At 36.2% G+C, this 20,820-nt stretch overlaps 1 protein-coding gene across 16 annotated transcripts in view; it reads right to left on the reverse strand.

Annotated features, from left to right (window-relative positions):
- The window catches only part of MCTP1 (multiple C2 and transmembrane domain containing 1), a 541,550-nt gene that overhangs the window by 158,855 nt on the left and 361,875 nt on the right, over positions 1–20,820 (reverse strand). For all 16 annotated transcript variants that reach the window (XR_009563429.2, XR_009563431.1, XR_009563434.1 and 13 more), the window contains 5 exons: positions 8,748–8,850; positions 6,883–6,985; positions 6,451–6,552; positions 5,996–6,070; positions 3,651–3,770 (listed from right to left, as the gene is read on the reverse strand). Coding sequence is in view for 11 of the 16 variants with exons in the window: in XM_060296021.1 (XP_060152004.1) it covers positions 3,651–3,770; positions 5,996–6,070; positions 6,451–6,552; positions 6,883–6,985; positions 8,748–8,850 (503 nt within the window). In the remaining 5 variants the exon portion in view is untranslated. The remainder of the gene's footprint in view (positions 1–3,650; positions 3,771–5,995; positions 6,071–6,450; positions 6,553–6,882; positions 6,986–8,747; positions 8,851–20,820) is intronic.

The following is a 20,820-nucleotide window of genomic DNA, read 5'->3' on the forward strand; positions in this document are numbered from 1 at the left end:
CTTACTGTATAACGACAGAAAAGGCTAAAACAATTCCAAATGGACAGATGGTACCACAAATTATCTACAATCCCATTTAAGGATTAAAGTTTGTCCTGTAAAATAATTCTTTGACGCACACTGAAGTGTGTCCTTTTTACTGATAGCCCGGTTGTCCAATTATTTTTGTGCTCATTACAGTGAGAAATGACAGTACTGAAAAGAAAGAGAGAATGTACACTTTTTTTTCCCCATGTTGCACCCACTGACATCCACAAGAACACAAATGTCTAGTCAAGAGCCTGATGAAAATTAGGCCCAATTTATGAGACACTTCCACGTCTACAATAGATGAATCCCAAAGACAAGCGGTTGTGCATTCCACATCACATACGTCTGTGTTTGCTCTTAAGCATACAATATTCATAGTAAAATTTAGAAACCTAATTCATAGCACACGACAATAAGGACATTCATTCCCGGGAATGAATATATTTCATCCATCACCTTCCAGGCCGATTTCCTCTTCTAATACTGTAAGCCAGCTTTGAACCTTCCACAGAGCACACAGGTAGCACATAAAGAAGCCAGGGCAGCTCTCCCCCTGCATTTCACATACTCCCCATTTTAACTGACATAGGGACAAAATTATTATTTTTCCATTTAAATTTCATTATTCTACATTTATTTTTGGATAGTAAATTAGAAAAGAAAAGTAAAATGGAATAGAAAAAAGGCACTTAAACATAAAGTTTACTGATCTGGGCCTAAAACCAAGTGGCATAATGGTACAAATGCATGTGCTCCATGTGAGGCAGCTGCATTTATGAAAAAGTGGGCCAAGTGGAACCAATATTATAATAATAGACCCGTGATCCATCAACAGGGAATGATGGGAACAATATGTTTGTAACAATGGGGTGCTGCTCATAGCTTCTCCTAATGGAAAGCAGTTCTTTTCAAAAAACTGGCCTAAAAAAGGCTCTGGTTATGCAATAAGATCTTTGAAACATTTCATTTTTAAATACATCATTGAATATCTATAAGATGAATAAAAATCCTACAACAGTTCTTTTTTCCCAAATCGTTATGATATTAAGATTACAAGGTACATATTTTAAAAGCTCTTTTGAAAAGGAAATAATATCCATGTGGCTTGGGGCAAGGTACTTAACTTGTCTGGGCCTCAGCTTCTCCCTCTGTATATCAGGAAAATAATAGTATCTACCTCATAATAAGGTTGTTGGGAATATTAAATTTATTAATGCATGAAAAGCACTTTCCTGCTTTAGTGCCTGAAAAACAGTTCTTTGGCACATAGATATGTAATAAATGTTAGTTGTTATTATTACTATATAAGGATCTTTTTATATCAGAATTTAATCTGAGACTAAAATAGATGACTGAGAGAGGATTATGAAATAGTTTAAAATTCAAATGGAAGGTACAGGAAAAATGGCTACAAAGCATTAAGCTATGTCTATCATCATTTAATAGCTAGCTTTATTAGAGCAGACCCTTATTTATATGGTATCATTGAAGAAAGTTTCTCCACATAAGAAAAAAATTTCAGACTGACTGACTGGATCATTGGTTGGTCTATCGATTTAGATAGTCATTTATATTGGGAGCCTACTAACGCTAGATACACTGCAGGTGATGCTAGAGTCCCAGGTGAAAAAGGCAGGGTCCCCATTCTCCTGGAACTCCTAGTTCAGGTCCAGATAAATGAAGCTGGCTTTTGTTTTCATTGTTTTAATAACATTCAATGGAATGTAATTCAGTGCTTCTTTTATTTTTTTCAATAAAACCATTAATATTTTTGTTTCTTCTCAAAAGTACTGTTAATGTGCATTCACATTGTAGTTTTTGGTCTCTTTTTTCACCATCAGTGTCAGGAGTCCCTTTTCCTACCTTTATTGTGGCCTCCCCCACCCCCCTTATTTTGAAAGCATCTTTCATTCAGCTTGTGTTTTGTAGGACCCAGTCTGTTAGAAACTGACCACCAGCTAAGAGAGAGAATAGTACATTTCTTCCCCAGTGAATTTTGACTCCCTTCCAGTGAAATTACTCAAGTACCATCATGTACATGTAGCTAAGTTTCTCAGAGTTTCACTGCCTGGTTTATTTTTCAATCAGAAAGAAATTGTGAAAAAAAGTCTGCCATCTTGAATTCATTTTACATGAGTGACCTCTAGAAGCCAGATGAAGTTTATGAAGACTTACACACATTGTAATGCTAAATTGCTCAAAATGAAGGTTCCTGAACAAATGATATAATTATATAGGTTTCTCTGTTTTCAAATTTCACATATAGCTGTGAGGAATGACTTTGGGAGGAGTGAATCAAAGATGGCAGCATGACATTTTCAGTAGAATATTATTGTGTCTCCTAAAAGGCCCCTGGAACCTGGAAATAATGGCATAAAATACACACAGAAACTCAATATCATTTTTTCCTCATTAACATCAAAGTGCCTCTATGATGCTGAAAAATAATAATAAAGTTTGTTTAACAGTACTCCAATGTATTTATTATGTGAAAGAGCTAAATACAAGAATATTGAAAGAGGCAGATTTTCTTTTCTAAAACTTAATGATGATGACAGTCACTTTCTTTAAGGAGACAACGACATGTCTATGGGAAGCAGGCTGCTTAACTTTCTGGTAACTTACAACACAAAGGGACATATACACTCTTTGTTCCATGTGCTCAGACATTAATGAAAGTCCCATACAAGGCCTGAGAGGAGGACAGAGCTCAAAGTACTAAACAGATGTGCATACACTCATTTGAATGGTAATACTAAAATGTTGATTTGTTACTATAATTAAAACTCTTCTTGTAAGCCCCTTATAATAAAGTCATATTCTGAGAAACCGGTAACTATAAGGAAGCATAAGGTACTCATATTCTAACAAATATGACAATAAAATAAAAGATTTCAAAAGAACGACTCCACTTAAACTTCAAACCGAAACCCTGAATAAGCAAAAATAATGTGAGAGCAGAAAATCCCAGCTGAAGCTCAGAGGAAAGTATTCTTTCAGATTTTCTAGCTTTGCAAGTTGGTCTCATCAGCAGTTTTTAAATAACCAAAGTAAAAGGCTACAAGATGAACATTGTCAGAGGACTATTTGGATCTATCAAACTCTCACTCATGCGTTTTTAAAAGCTGGAAATCTCAGAAATAATAAAATGTGCCTTAAATAGGTCACATCCACTTCCAACTGATTCACATATTAAAGTATTACCAACTAGCATTCTACTGCCCAAGATTTTCATATTTTGAAAGAATATCTACAGGACAAATAAAATTAAAATGGTCAAGATTATTATTATTTTTTAATGCTAAGGACTTTTCTTGGCTCTGCTATTGGGATTTGGAATTATGCAATATGTAAAGTTTTACATTTTAACTGTCACAGAGAAAATTATACATTGGCTGAGATGTCTTATATTCCGGAAATCTGAGGCGGGGATGTATTCTTGGACTCAGACCCTGAACAATCCATCAGGTTCCTGCCCACGGCAAATCTGCCCAGTCAAGTCTCAAAATAGAAGTTTAAAATGGCCACATCAACATAACTGTAACTATTGCCACAGAAACATGCAGCTATGATTACTGAATTTAATGAATAATAATGTAAGTAATACAGTATGATCATACCACAAAAGCAGCGAGGCTCCTTGCGGGTGAATCCCAGTCAAAGCAACTATTAATGTAGTATGCAGCATTTACGAGCACCATGACACAACGCTTCATTCTGATAAAGTTTCTTAGTAGCAGCTACAGGAAAATGAAAGTATTATTAGAATTTGCAAGACTAAAACCCATCAGATATGCTACAAAATTCTTCAAGTTTAGTGTGATTTAAAATGGATTCAGAAAGTTAATAAAGTTGTAAGAATATACCAAGCAATTTGGCTCACAAGTTAGAAGAAAAGAAGTATCTCTAAGAAGGTGAAAAGAACTAAGTTATAAGTGCAATTTCTTAGTTAAATATATTTGCATAAATAATACTATCATGCAAATTGGGCTACCTCTATTCAAAAGAAAAAAACAATCTCCAACAGTTCAAAAACATTTTTTTGCCACTTAGAATACTGGGAACCTTAAATATATTTAAGAATTCTGAAGTCCTGTGCTTTTAAAATGCTTTAAATGCTTTAATTTCAAGATATTTCAAAGTGAAATGGATAACTGGGGATGGTTTTATTTAGGGCCTTAGGGAAAAACCTGTCAAGTACTGCTTTATTATAGAAAAGTAACATTTTTTTCACCATTTCAGTAGGATTCTCCCTTTCTTACTATCATAGTCTCATTCTCTCTCTCTCTTTTCCCTCTTCGTCTCTCTATCTCCCTCCTTACCACAATAAATTTCACCCACATTTTCTCATTACTTTTTCATAATTTTGGATTTAGGGAAAAATGTATGACAAGTACTTTACAAAATCTGTTACTTAAAAAGGTATATGACAAACTACTATATACAAAATAAGCTACAAAGATATATCGTACTACACAAGGAATATAGTCAATATTTTATAAGAACGACAAATGGAACAAACCTTTAAAAATTGGGAATCACTATACTGTACACTTGTAACATATAATACTGTACATCAACTACACCTCAATAAAAAAAAAGAGATAGAAAAGCTACAGATATTGAACAAGAAAAAAAAGTATATGAGAATTGAAATAATTTAAATTAAAAATTTTAAATTAAGGCATGACTGCAGCTGTAAGAAAAACAGCCCGTGCTCTAGATATAGGTTCAAAAAATTACATACAGCTATGTTAATAATTAGAGTAATATGTCTGCAGGTTAATATTTTGCTACTTCCAAGTACACTTCAAGGCCCATCTGGTATTTTAAAGGAGCTATGTAAAGTTAACCGGGGTCATATAGAAAAAATAACGTATATATGTGTACATATAGATGCACATACATGCATACCAGTCTAAACAAGTTAAAATTTCTTTCAGGGAAAGTAAAAAGTGTCTCTATTTGTTTCCTTCTTGGCCCCTGATCACCTTACTTTAAGTGCTACTTTTATAACTTTTAACTATAACTGTGGAAATATGTAATCTGTATTTCTGTTCAGATAGGTATTACATTTGTAACTCATGCATTGTCTTTAAACAACTAAAGATTGCACTGTTTATGGTGAAGTGATTGGATTAAAACCAAAATATTTTTGGTCTTCTAATAGCACAGGAAATTATTAAAGATTTTAACACGCACAAATGAGTTCTGTAAACTTTATAACCTCAAATACATTTGATTTTAGCTGTGTTATTTGGAAGTAAACAATTTTTAAAAGGAGTAGCTTAATACTCTTTTCTTAACTTGTTATCAAATTGAATTTAAAACTACAAGTCTAATTACGAGATATCAAGCATAATTTAAAATTTCTTCATGATATAAAAATCAGGGTTCCTGATTTTCTATTTTCTTAGCTAAAAATGCCAATAATAGTTCACTTCTAAAAGATCATAGTTAAAATCTAATTAAGAGGAAGGCTTCCCTTAAAAGATAGAGCCCCCTCTCTCGTGGATTAGAGGGAAGAACTTTATACTGGGCTCACTTTACAGACACCTGCATCATACCTGTGGGTGGTCTGGACATATATTTGAACCTCAGCTTTTGGTGTTCTCATTTACACATTCCATGGCAATCAAATTGTATTTTATGTTCAAAATGATCATTCTTCTGCTAACGCATGAACACATATCCATTCTATGCAGAGCCTACAGTATCCCCTTTCCTTTCTGACCACCCCCATCCAACTTACTAGTTTGGTATTGTCCTTGTTTGATCTTTTAAGGAAAGGAAGGGAAAAGAGAAAAAGAAAGAAGAAAAGAAAGAGCCATTTCACATCAGTAGATGATCAAAAATTCCATAGTCTTCCCCCCTCCTTACCTCCAAAGTTTATTTGAATTTACATAGATGTTTTACAGATATAATCAAGTCTTCCCAGAGGGATTAATCTTTCCTTGTTTTTTACCTGTTTAGAGAGTCTGTTTTCCTCTTCAATGTACTTCTGTTCTTTGGGTATTAATGTTCGTAAGCTGGCTTTCACCTATACATCAACATATGTGTCTGTTATGGAGTAATATAGTACAAATGTTTACAAGTTTTTCACGCAGTTCAATTTGCAATAATTTCGAAAGTTTCAAAGTCCTGGCTGCTGTGCTCATAAAATATAAATGTATACAGTTGCACATGCATGCGCTTCCATTTCTGACGCCGGCAGGCAGCGACCAGAGCACAGCCACAGCGGCAGCCGCCAGCTATAACAGAAAGTGTGGGTGTGCCAGGCAGTGGCAGAAGCGTATTCTCCAGGATACATCAAGGTTTAGAGAAAATGAGGAATGACAGAAATTCTCTACAAATCAGGAACAAAAGCTTTCATGAAACTGAACTCTTTAGCAGTACAAAAAAGCCAAAGTTAAGACTTACAGCATTAAAAATCACATCTATTTCAAGATAGATGACCCCCTTTGTTGGCCCTGTCAGCTGCTTGTTTTTCAAGACGTAGGCTTTCTGTTCACCATTTTGAATCTGCGGGAAAAGGACATGACAGCCGTCTGTCTCGCGGTCTCCACTGAATACACTCCCTCAGTGACCTTTGACCCCCAGCTGCTGAAACTGACAGAGAACCCAAAACAACTGTGGCAATTCTGACAAGTACCTGTTCATTACCAGGATCAAGTCTGTCAGGAAAAATTAACTATCATGGGATTCAACATGGCCGTGCATTGAGTATGTTAAAATTTTTAGTGTTCTTATTACAGACCTTGGTTGAGAAATGACAGATATAGAGCTGAGGGTTTTTTTTTTTTCCTTGAGCAAAAGCAACACAGAGCAGTGTGTCAGGTGAATGAAACTTACGGACAGCAATGGTATAGCAACTTTGCCCAGAAAGTCAGCACTTCGATCCCGATCTTCATCATAAACTGTCACTTCAAGAACTGAATGGATATCTTTAATGTTGCTGTATAATAAATATATGTAAAGAAAAAAAGACTTCATCAGTGGGGAACGAGAACACAAATGCTTTCGAAAATTTAGATAGCTCCAGCTGATTTGGTATATATATGTTTTATGTATACCATTTGCATACACATACATAAGGTAGCTTGGTATCTGACAGAATTTCCCACAATGCACCTTAGTAGACATGATGGTTCTATTATCTGGAACTTTGAATACAACTGTAACTTTAAGTTATAATTTTTCAATAAAATATAATTTCCATCTGGATGGGCAAAGAATAAGTTATTGTAAAAAAAATCAATAAGTGGCACTTATTTTTTTTTTAGACTTGTCCTATTCTTATTATTACAATAATTCCCATCTTCTTGTTACTCCCACATGAAGCACTACCAGGTTTGATTTCAGCAAGTGTCACAGTATAGTTTATATAATTTTTCTTTTTTATCATAATAGAATATCTCCTTTATCTTTATAGCTCTCACCAAAACTCTGACTTATTTCTGTTTGGTTTATAGTAAAAATTAACCAACACAGAGTATAGAATGAAGAAAATGTAACATTGATAGCTATTGTACCACCCTAGGATTTAGAAATTAAGTAGTGTTCCATTATGTTCCAAAGACAACATATGTTAATAAACAAGTATGCAAGCTCTTCATATTTTGTTTCTAGAAAAATAAGCCCCAATTGTTGACAGCATTTATTCTTTGATCAAACTGTTTACCAAGAAAACATGAATTAAGAGAAAACAAAAAATGAATATATTCATTACTGAAAGACTGCAACCACATGTGAGAAAAGGCTTTATCAGAGCACAATCAATTAATGGCTTTGATAATTATCAAACCTATTCATTCAATTATGCATTCCAGAGAAAAACACTCTCCACAACCTTCTTAGGAGTGCAAGTCTCCTGACCAGGCTTTCATCTCTTATAAAAATGTGAAATTCCTTAAAGATAAATTGGTCAGATAATTAAATCTGATTAGTTACTGGCTCTTAAGCAAGGACATTATAAGAAATTAATGAGGAATTTAGCAGTTTCTCATATACGAAAATAAAACAGTTTCTCATATACGAAAATAAAATAAAACTATGTTAGAAAACTTAAGAAGTACTTCTGTTTGGAGAGTTTTCCTTTGTTCAGAGTTCATTTCTAAAGCCCAGCTTAAAAAAAAAAAAAAAAAACCACGGACTTAGGAGATACTATAGTGTAGCATCGGCAGCTTTTACAGTGCATGATCGAAAAGATTTACAAACTTTTTAAAACAAAAAGAAAATTAACTCAAAGTGTTTTCTGGTACATAGGACAGTACTTAATATTCTTATTGTGCTAAAACGCAACAAACCAAAACTAAAACATCTGCCGAATCCGAGACTGGATTGTTTGCTGATTTGAGCAATGGAACAAATAGAGCTTTGTCCTCCTTGGTGTCAGTGCAATTGGGGAGAATTTCAATAGAAAGTATAAAAGGAAGAAGCAGTACGGCAATTCAGTTAATGGGAGCAAAATCCTTCATCAAATCATATATAAAATGCATAGTTTCAAAAAAATATCTGTGAAAACAAAGAAAAATGGCATACCCTTTCCCCAGGTTTCACTATCAGGAAGGTAATGCAATTATGCAATTCATTGTTGCTGGCAAAGGCAGGCCAGATTCATTGAGTTGTTAATCAGTTAAGAATAAACGCACAAAAATTTCAAAAATAAATATCATTTAGCAGCAGTTTCGAAATGAGATCAAAGAATGACTACTTACAATGTGAAGACTTTGTTCCACTCAGGATTGAGATTTTTGTAGACAGTGTGTGTTAGCAGCCTATCATTGTTCAGTTCAACCACACAAAACGGGTCACTTTTACCTACAAGAGATACGGAGGGAACATTTTTAGTACAAATTGCACCCACAGTTCACAGTGTCGTGACCGTGACCACATCTCTTTTCTAAAAAGTTTTATAGAAAACAAAAAGTAAAGTAAAACTTTTAAAATTAAAAAGTAACATCAAAATAGAGTTAGATGTAACTGGGTGATGCTAACAATTGTGATTCAGAGCAATTTAGAACTTGAAAAAAGTAAAAGAGAGCAAATTACATGGCTGCTATTTTAATTTGCAATTTTTTTTACAAAAATACTACTATAACTGCTGGTTATGAGGGGAAACGTGATACATGTCCATCCCTAAATCAGATTTTATTTAATTCAATGACCTTTAAAAGGTTCAGCCCCTTTACTTTAATGCATGTATTTTCCAGCTCATCTGACTCACTAGGAACTTGTAATAGAAATTCCTAAACAAGTTTATTTTGGGAAAACTGTTATATTGCAGAATTACAACCTTTTTATCTGACTTTAGATTCTCTTCTGAAATATCTATGGCATCACAAAAAGGTAAATTAGATCCTCTGAGGCAGAAAAAAATTCTGCCATTTGAAACTTAACCTCAGTAACCAATCTGCATGTTAAAGAGCAGTATTTTTTCTGTCCACGGAGAGTGAAGGATTTGGAAGTTATCATATATTCAGAGCCACTCTACTCAGCCATAGTCAAACCTCATCCATTCGGTAATTATATCTTGTGATGTCCTCAATATTTTTGTAATGTCATGTCCTGTATTGTAAGAACCCATAAAGTCATTGGCTCTATGGGGGCAGCATTAATGATATTAGTGCAGCATGTAATTTGTTTGATACCTTATACAAATGACAATGAAATCAATATTTAGAGAAAGCTGTCCAGAGGTCATATCTTTTAAACTACAATATTGATTTAGACTACATAAGAGGTTAATGTGCATATTATTAACTTTAATGATAAAGAATAATTGTTTTAAATGCATTGTGAATTGTAGTCACAGTAGTTTACACTTCTGTGAAAGCTTAAATATCACTGAAGATTTTCAATTAAATTTTAATAGGAAAGAATTCATTAGCTATCAGTGACAGATAAGCTATGTATTCCCACACAGCAGTGTATTTACTTTCCATATTGTAATTTTGAAAATGAGCTGTACAAACTGTGATTCACCTTTAATTTAATTTATTAATTTTACATTAAAAAAGAGATTTAATATGTGTGTGTTAGTTCAGTGGCCTCCTATAGCCCAGGATAATTGCGTAATTTAACATTATGGCAGTCTTTTCAGTTTTTGGTCTTGGGAATAATTTTCAATAAAGAATAGAGAACTGAAACTCTTTAAGGTCGGGTGAAAATTTTACCTCTGGTTTAGGATCTGTGTTTTTCCCCACCTTCTTCAGTCCTCTTGCCCTACCTGTTACCACTCTCATTTACAACTCACACATGCCATGAAAGATGGTATTCAAAAAAATTTTTGTTCATTAAAACACGGCGTAATAGGTTTTATTTGCCACATCAACAACTTTATTTTCTCCCAAAGAATTCAGGTACAAGCATGAAAAATAGATTAGTTTTCAAAAGCTTAGTTATTCTGAAGGCTCATATTAAGCATCTTCTCTCCACATCTAGCTTTGTGCTGGGTACTATGGTATAAACAAAAGAACAGAGCACATAAATTCCAACCTCAAATAGTTTATAAAAGGTTTGGAGAGATAAAATATATCTACATATAACAAACATAGGGAAGATTAAAGCCACATTTATGATAGAATTCATGTCAAAAGAGTATTTTACTTTCACTTTAGATGAAATGATAAGCTTTGGAAACATTTACTTAAAAGACAAGTGTAACTCTCATACTCTTGCTTGGACCTCATTTTAACTTTTCTTATATACACGTACATTCACGTTAATCAGTAAAAAGTAACTACAAAAAGATAGCACTTTTCAGTATTTTTGTTCCCTCATTTTCACTTGCTTTACTTCAATTACTATTCTATTTCAACTGACTTGGTTTTACTTTCCCTCAAATGACCAACAATGTGTAACAGATTCAGTCAAAACGGTACCACTGCTTCAATAACAAAACACAAGAACACGCTCCAGAGACCGAAATCTATGGTGAAAAAATTTACCTTAAACTTCTACAAACAGAGGATGAAAATCTTTACTTGACTTTTCTCCCCACAGGAAGTATATTCAGTTGTGTAAGACTGAATACAGTTCTTTCAACCAACCCCATGGAAAGTCTCCCAAATCATCACCTTTATTGCTGTATTTTTAATTTACTGACAGTAGAAGATCTAGAGTCAGTGGTTGGCTAAAGGATCAGAAAGAAACAAAATCTGTGCTTAATGTTTAACATTTTTCATATCTTGTTAAGAAACTGATACATTTATCAAACTCTATGCCCATGAGGTAGTGGCAATCCATATTTTCTTACTACTTAATTGATTATTTCTGAAGACCATTCCTAGGGAAAACCAGTATCAGCCATCTATCATCACATTACTTAATCTCTCAGTTACTCTCCTCTACTAGAAGAAAGATGTTAAAGAACTAGAGGCATTTCCACACCAAAAACAGTGTAGAGCCTTCTAGAGCCACTTCTCAGTCATTTTGCTATTCTAAATTCCAGCGGCATACCATCACTGGCAAAGATATTCTCCTATCAGAACCTATATTATAACTTGGAATGGGTAACCAATATAATTTTTAAGAGACCATGTTAGACATTATGCAGAATGTAATGGTGCTTACGTTAAAAAAAAAGAGCCTTTTGCCTGAGGTAGATCAAACTGCTATTTAACATGGCTTTAATTCAAGCCGATTTTCTCCAATCTGAAATCTATTATTCTTAACCTGCTTACAGTCATATAAAAGGCTGACTGTGGTCAGTGACATGACCCAATCCATGTAAATGCTGTCATTTTCATTTTTTTGAAAACTTCTTCTCAAGTTTAACACATCTTCTTCTCAAGTTTAACACATCTTTGATGTCTTCTCAGAGCCCATAGGTTAAAATCCACATCATATGGTATAGAATATAGTCTTTCATCTCCAATCTCAAGGTCCTTAAAGTCCTTTACTTGAGCTGTATCACACCTTTTGATTCCTCAAATATTCCATGTACTTCCAGAGTTCTGGGCAAGGCATTAAAGTTCAAAGCAAAAGCCTAAACTTTGGAGGCTGAGCAATCTGGGGTTGAATACTCACTCTAGGACCCTGGACCTGTTTCCTCACACATTCAGCAGTGACTGTAATGGTCCCTTGCAGATATAATAGTTAGAATACAAGTAGCAGAATGTCTGGCACACTAGCAAGGACCTCAATAAATAATAGCAATAATAAGGGCAATAATAGTAGCAATAATAAGCGCAATTACAATACTTATTATTGTCATAATTGTAAATATTTTCTGAGATTTTATTATAAGCCCAACATTATGTTTTCAAAAAATTTTATGACTACTTTATGAGAAAGATGCTTTTACTATTTCTATTTTACAGAGAGGAAACTGAAGCTGGCAGATTATATAACTCACCAGGTCACACAGGTTGTAGTGAAGCTATTATTCAAACCCAGGTCTATCTGATCTTCATAGCCCTTGCTCTACCCCTGTTGTCCATGCTCCCTTTAATTAAATAATATTTAAATGTAAGCCACTAGGCAAGACCTTTCCCAATAACTGTGCCTACCTAAGTATTTAGTGGGCCACACCCAAGGAAAGAGCTGGGTAATGCCTTGTCTATAGATACATTCATTCAACAAATATTTACTGTTTACCACGTACCAGGCACATTCTATATGCTGGGGAGACAGACATAAAACAATTTTAAAAAACCCTGAACTTATGGAGTTTGCATTGAGGAAGAAGAAAGACAATGAATAAGAACATTTTATAGTATTTTAGAAGGTGATAAGTACTATGGAGAAAAATTAAGTTGGGAATGTCAGTGAGGAGATAAGGACTGCTGGTATATATGAGTAATTTTTAAAAGGGCTGCCAGAGAAGGTCTCAGTGAGAAAGTGACATATGGGCAAAGAAATGCAAGAGGCCAGGGAGTGACTGTTGCTCAGAGAAGTGACTGTGCCTGGTGTTTCTAGGAATATCCAGAAAGTTAGTGTGTCTGGAGGAATGGATTGGGGGTGGGGGGTGAGTATTAGATGGCATAGTTAGAGAGGTACAGGGAGGGTGGCAGGCCTCTGTAGGATTTAGCTTTCACTTGAAGTGCTAGGGCAAGTTTTTGGAGGGATTTGGGTTGAGGTGTGACAGGATCTGACGGCTGCTATTTGGAGAATAAGGTAGAGAGAGGGCAATGGAGGAGACAGGGAGAAGAGTTGGGAGGATATTACAATAACCCAGGTGACGTGGAGTGGTTCGATTCTGGATATATTTTGAAGGTAGAACCAACAGAATTTGCAGATGTCATTATTGAACAATCTATTGTGCCTCATATTATTATTTGGGAATGGAAAACAATTTACTGAGCTTAGCCAAGTCAGTCTTTTTTTGCAAGGTCAAGAAGCATTCAACAAAATGCTCTGACTAGATATTTCTAGAATCCAGCAGAGGAAAATTTAGGTAAGGAGAGAAAAGCAATTTTATTTTTAACTCCCATTTTCATCTTTTCCTTCTAAAAAGTTATGTTTTTACAGTTATCAGTGTGGATGCCAACATTAGTTCTTTGCACACTATGTTCTTTTTGACTAATTTGAAAAGAATCCTCCTGCCATTCAAGGCATTAAAGGGCAATTAAAAATTAACAGCAATTTCAGCCAAAATAACAGTAAACAGACAATATCAAATACTATAAACTTACTACTAGAAAGCACACACTAGACTTTTATTTTAAAGAAGCGGCTACACATAGTTAATGTGTTTATCTGGTTTGCTAAATGATGCTTTAAATGACTGGCTTTTCAGTTCCTAAATTTTGCAGTCTTGATTATGTGCCACCTAAACAAACAAAAACAATCACAGAAATACAAATGATGGACCTAACCATTAAGTATCTCCTTAATTATTCCTTCTTTTCCTCCTTTTATCATTCCAGTTAGACCCTGTGATATGCTGCGTTGCTTGCTGAGAGTACTGGAGGAGTGGAGTTGACTACAGGATGCAGTGTTGATGTCTATAAAGTGCACTGTACTCTGCAAAGTTCTAGAGAGTGATGCAAAGCCGGCCCCTGTTATCATTTTATTCGGTCCTGTCAGGCTAGAAGTGCAAGGAATGAAAGCAGCATCCAAAGTCGAAGTGTATTTTGTTTCTGATCATTTTTGTCTATCTAAAATAAAGAGTAGAAATGCATGGGAACAAAGATTCTATAATCTCGTTTCCCTCTTACTCATTCTTGTCAGAAGACTAAAGCATTCTTCCTTAACTTTTGCCATTTTGGCTAAAAAGTGCCTATCCCTCTCCTTTCCAGTGCAAGAAACTGGAGATTTTGGTTTGGATGCAAGATAGAAATTGAAGCAGTGCTGGGTGAGGACGGGGGCAGGGGGGTTGATTGTGTTACCTGCCATGACAGCTAGAAGAGAATCTTAGCTTTCCTTGAGAACATGGCCACTTTCCATGTCGATAATTTCTAGAGAGAAATAGGAATACATTTTGAAGCATTCATTACTTATTCCGTGTCTGCTTGTCTCACCCCAGAGTTATAATTATGATAAGATTTAGTCCAGCTCTCAAGGCACACACAATTTAGTGGGCAGGATAGACATGTAAATACACAATTATAATGCAGGGTTGTAAGCGCTGTAATAAAGGTAAGTAAAGAGTGCAATGGGAGCAATGAAAGGAAGCATATCATTCTCTAAGTCTAGAACAGGAAGAGGAAAAGAAAATGAAGACTTTTTCCCAGTGGAGATGATGCTGGTGATCTATGCTAATTACACATCTCTATCACCGGCAATTTTAGAAGTGAAGGACTTTAAGAATTTGTGATAAGGACTATTTAGCTTACATCTACTTGTTTATCCCTTTAATAGGGTCTCTGTAACACAAAACCTAAATCTATGTTATATAACAATTATAAAATAGATACTTACAAATATTATGTTAGGACTGATGCATTTATCCATAATCTAGTTAAATACTAAGAGCTATCTTTTTTGCTATGGATTTTTATAGGGAAAAAAATCTCCCAAGGGAATTAAAATTAGAATGAGACTCTTTTACCTTAACTCATAAAAATAAACTTATAACAGATCTTAAAGCATCTACTCTATTACTTCAGTTCTCCTTGCGGTGAAAAGACATTCCTATAACCATAAAAATAAACATCAGAAATGTCTTCAATGGGCATGTCGAATGGCAAACTTCAAATCGCGGTGAGGATTAAACAGGGTGCACTGACTGGCTAATTCTCTCTCACTCTTAGCCCTTGTTCTCTGAGGTCACCACACTGACATATTTACAAAGAATTGTGGGAAAGTCAGCACCACCCCTGTTCACTTGCTACCTGTATTGTGGGCAAGTGGATAACTTCAGTTTGTGCAAACTACTGGTTTGAGTATTAAAGTCACTCAAGAGATACTGAATGATATTCTTGCTCCCCAAATAGAAAGTTAATTCTGATCCATCAGTGGTGGGCTTTGTCCAAGGTCATTTTGCTGCTGACAAGTGGCACACTTTGCTGGTTGTGATGTGTTATAAAAATGGGTGAGTGTGTGGGGACCCAGTGACCACCTCTTTGTTGCCATGTCTCTGAAAACACAGAGGCTTTCAGTAGCACTGAAAGCAATTCATACCCACAGGGGCCTTTTATTTTGGGGCTACCTTGCACAAATTAAACTCTTTGGTTTAATTTCCTCAGTTGCCACAGTTTGAAATGGTTATAATTTAACCTTTAAAAAAATTATAATCAAGGTTGCCATCTTTCTACAAACTGGAATTTCAATCATAACACATAACAATGTTATAGTTGAGGGAATCCCATTGGGGTCCACCAAAATAAAGAGCAACCTACATTGGAGACATCTTCCAATCCTCCCCTTATCACTGGAGATGAGGCTTTGACCTTAGCCTTTTTCATCGACTGACCTCAACATATTTTAAACATCTGATTAGTAGAATTACATTAACTGACATTCTTCACTAAGTTCCCACTGGGTCTGGCTCTGGGACTAAGTAATAATAGGGCTTCTCTTTTCTCACTAAGTCATGAAGCAGATTTCATTGTGGCATAAAAATGGACCCTCTAGCGTTGTGGGTCTCAGCCCACTAGGTATAAAACATTTTCCTCATATTGTAGATTTTGTAATGCCCTCCTCACTATTCTGAAATACAATAAAACCAACCCATAAGTGATTTCAATATTTAATTTAATGCTATTATACAGAGGAATAAATAGAAAGTTGGGTATGTACAATAAAGTCATATGTTGATTTATTCAACAAATATTTATTGAGTACGTACTACGTGTTAGGCCATATGAACAAACAAACAAAATAAAAGGAAAGGTCTCTGCTCTCCTGGAGTTTGCTTGCAGTGGCGAGGGAGGAAAGAGAATAAATATTGAACATAATTAATAAGCAGATTATATTGTATGTTAGAGAGTGATATATGTTAATGGAAAACAGAAAAACTACAGCAGGATAAGGGGTTTGAAGAGTGTGGGGGAGGGGCACAGTTTATACAATTAATTAGGGTGGTTGGAGTAGACCTCATTGTGAAGGGAGGTCTGAGCAAAGAACTGAATGAAGTGAAGGAGTAGTTAACTGGATATTGGGAGAAAAGTGCTCCAGGTAGAGGGAGGAGCTACAGCAAAAGCCTGGTGTGCTCCAGGAACCTGATAATAGGACACAGCGAGCAACAGGAAGAAGAGAACATGTCAGAGAAGTAACAAGGAACCAGGTCATGAAGTGCCTTGGAAGCAATCCTAAGGTCTTTGGTGTTTACTGTGTAAAGTGACAGCCATCAACAAGACCTGAGTAAATAATACGTATTTCAGGATGTAATCTAGACTCATAATCATGAAACAGATTTTAAAGCTATATTAGTGTCTATATTTATTCATGCAGGACATGGGACAGTTTTCACTCTTTATGATTGTCTAATGCTTTTTAAGACAATTAGTATCCCCACCCCTCAACTCCCAACATAAATAGTATTCCCCAACCATGTGGCAACTTAATTCCCCTACAGATTTCTAAAGCACCCAAGGGGGCAATACTGCCCTCTCCCAATTGAGAATCATTTCCCTACAGCAACAGTTCTTAAACATTTTGGTTTCAGGAACTCTTAAAAATTGCTGAGGATCTCAAACAGTTTTTGTGTGTGGGGGTTATATCTATCAAAATTTATCATTTTAGAAATTAAAAATGAGAGCATGTAAAGATACACTGTGTTCTTGGGTCGGAAGAATTAATATTGTTAAAATGACCATACTATCTAAGGCAATGTACAGATTCAATGCAATCCCTGTCAAAATACTAAAGATATTTTTCACAGAACCAGAATAAATAATTTTAAAATTTGAGTTGAAAGACAAAAGACTCTGAATAGACAAAACACTCTTGAGAAAGAAGAAAAGAGCTGGAGGAATTATGCTCCCTGACTTCAGACTATACTACAAAGCTACAGTAATCAAAACAGTATGGCACTGGCACAAAAACAGACAGAGATCAATGGAACAGAATAGACAGCCCAGAAATAAACCCACCTACTTGTGGTCAATTAATCTATGAAAAAAGGCGGCAAGGATATACAATGGAGAAAAAACAGTCTTGAAGAGTACTGGGAAAACTGGCAGCTACATGTAAAACAATGAGATTAGAACATTTCCTCACACCTCATATCCAATAATAAACTCAAAATGGATTAAAGACCTAACTGTAAGACTGAAAATCATAAAACTCCTAGAGCAGCGGTCCCCAACCTTTTTGGCACCAGGGACTGGTTTGGTGAAAGACAATTTTTCCATGGATGGGATGGCAGGGTGGATGGTTTTGGGAAGACTCAAGCACATTATATTTATTGTGCACTTTATTTCTATTATTGTAACATATAATGTAATAATTATACAACTCACCACAATGCAGAATCAGTGGGAGCTGTGAGCTTGTTTTCCTGCAACTAGATGGTCCCATCTGGGGGTGATGGGAGACAGTGACACCTGAAGTGTGCTGCTTATGTCCAGTCTACTCCATAATCTCATTTTGGTGGCTGTTACTGCAGAAAACCCTACTTCACAAACATAGGATATTGGAAATAAAAGCAGGCTTTTCAGTGCTTTTGTGGCAGTCTCAGGATATTCCGCCTTGACTTTAATCCAGAACGTATGGAGATCTGAAGTTGTCTCAAACATACTTTTAAGGGCACCATCATTTGTGACCTCAAGTAGTTGATCCTCTTCTAGCATGGACAAAGTCAATTCATCTGACTTATTCACAAATGGGTCGAGGGTCCATTCCTTTCCAGGTCAGGGGTTTTTCGTGGCTGGGAAGTAATGCTCAAACTCTTTTGAAAGTAATGCTCAAACTCTTTTGAAAGTAATGCTCAAACTCTCAGAAAGTTCTGACATAGGTGATCATGCACCAGCTGGAAGAAAGAAGGCCCTGGCTCAGACTCTTTCAAAATCTCTGCTAATATTTGAAACATGTCAAAAATCCCAATGTTCACTCATCGACCCCATAATTCTAGTTTGGCTTTGAATGCAGCCACTTTATCTGCCGACTTGAACACAGTTGTCATTCTCCCCTGAAGTGACAGATTGAGTTCGCTGAGCAGGTTGAATATGTCACACAAGTAAGCAAGTTTTGCGACCCATTCTGTGTCACTGAAATGTGCTGTCAGTGGTGACTGTTTTTCTAAAAGAAATCTCTGGAGCGGCTCTCGTAACTCAAACACTCTGGCCTGTGATCTACCTTTAGAAAACCATCTCACTTTTATGTATAAGAGAAGATGTGTGTGCTCTGTGTCCATCTTCTCACAGAGCTGTGGGAACAGACGTGAATCAAGGGCATGTACTTTAATGTGGTTGATAATTTTAATCACATCCTGCAAAATGTTGTTAAGTTCAGGTGACATTTTTCACCTAGCCAGCATTTCTCTATGGATGACACAGTGCATAGACTTACATTCAGAAGCAACCTCTTTGACTGGAGTAATGAAACCAGAAAGCCATCAGTCATGGCAGCTGCTCTGTCCGTGCATATACTGACACAAAATGACCAATTCAGTTTTCCTGATATGTAATTGTTCAAAGACTTGAATAGTTCTGCAGCTGTGGTGTTAGCTGGCAACAAAAGTGCACATAACATATCCTCATGCACACCCTCCTGAAAAATAAATCGCACAAAAACAAGAATTGTTGCCTCGTTGTCAACATCAGTAGACTCGTCAACCTGGAGTGCATACCATGGTGACTCATTAATCCTCTCTAACAATTGTGCCTCAGTATCCTCTGCTATTTCATCAATTCATCTAGTTATGGTGCTAGCCAAAAGAGGAACATGTGCCACCTTTTGAACTGCAGCCTCTCCTAAAAGTTCATGACAAATGTCCTTAGCAGCAGGCAGGACCAACTCTTTACCAACAGTAAAGGGCTTCTTAGCTTTAGCAATGAGTTTAGCCACTAAGAATCAGTGCAGACGCATTTGATGAAGTGGTGGCCTTCAATAATTGCTTCTGTTCTTCGTGTTCACGTTTTTTCCTTTGAAAAACTCCAAAGGCTTGTCTTTTAATGCAGGGTGCTTGGTCTCCATGTGGTGAAGCAGTTTTGAAAGTTTCATGGCTTTGTTGGATAGCCAGTTGTCATACGTTAAACAAAGTGGGCTTGGAGGATGTGAATCACCTCTTGCAATGAACCTGTAATTTAAGTAGGACTCTTGGTATTTTCTTTTAAATGCAGCTTTCTTTTTGTTGGCAGTCTTACTTCTGGTGTCTCATCATTGGGTCTTTCCCTCTTTTCAAAGAAGCTCTCTAGCGATGTTTGTTTTTTACTCATTTTGGCTAGGGCTAGCTTGTGGGCTTACCAAAACTGTGACTGAGAGAAGAGCACAGTGCAGGAGAGAGGCGTGGATGAAAGTGGTAAATAAAATAATGGGTCGGCCATGCGCAGACTAAACTAGGTGTCGGATTCTGACTTAAAGCCTGCCACCAGATGCAGCCTAATTGTCACTTGCCACTCACTGATAGGGTTTTGATATGAGTCTGCAAGCAACTGATTTATTATGGTCTCCGTGTGATCAAACCTCTCTGCTAATGATAATCTGCATTTGCAGCCGCTCCCCAGCGCTAACATCACCGCCTCAGCTCCACCTCAGATCATCAGGCATTAGAGTCTCATAAGAAGCACGTGACCTAGATCCCTCACACACGCAGTTCACAGCAGGGTTTGCGCAACTATGGGAATCTAATGCCACCGCTCATCTGACAGGAGGCGGAGCTCAGGCAGTAATGTGAGCGATGGGGAGCGGCTGTAAATACAGATGAAGCTTCGCTCACTCACCGCCGCTCACCTCCTGCTGTGCAGCCTGGTTCCTAACAGGCCACAGACCAGTACCGGTCTGTGGTCTGGGGGTTGGGGACCCCTGTCCTAGAGGATAACATAGGCAGAACACTCTTTAACATAAATCAGAGCAATATTTTTTGGATCTGTCTCCTAAAGCACGGAAATATAAGCAAAAATAAACAAATGGGACCTAATTAAACTTAATTTCCTTTGCACAGCAAAGGAAGCCATCAACAAAATGAAAAGACAACCTGCTGAATGGGAGAAAATATTTGCAAATGATATGACTGATAAGGAGTTAATATCCAAAATATATAAACAGTTCATACAACTCAAAATCAAAAAAACAAACAACGTGATTAAAAAGTGGGCAGAAGACCTGAATAGACATTTTTCCAAAGAAGAAATGCAGATGGCCAATGGGCACATTAAAGATGGTCAATATCACTAATCATCAGGGAAATACAAAACCACAATGAGATATCACTTCCCACCTGTCAGAATGGCTATAATCAAA

The sequence above is a fragment of the Globicephala melas genome, chromosome 3, assembly GCF_963455315.2.
Source record: "Globicephala melas chromosome 3, mGloMel1.2, whole genome shotgun sequence".
Classification (NCBI taxonomy): Eukaryota; Metazoa; Chordata; class Mammalia; order Artiodactyla; family Delphinidae; genus Globicephala; species Globicephala melas.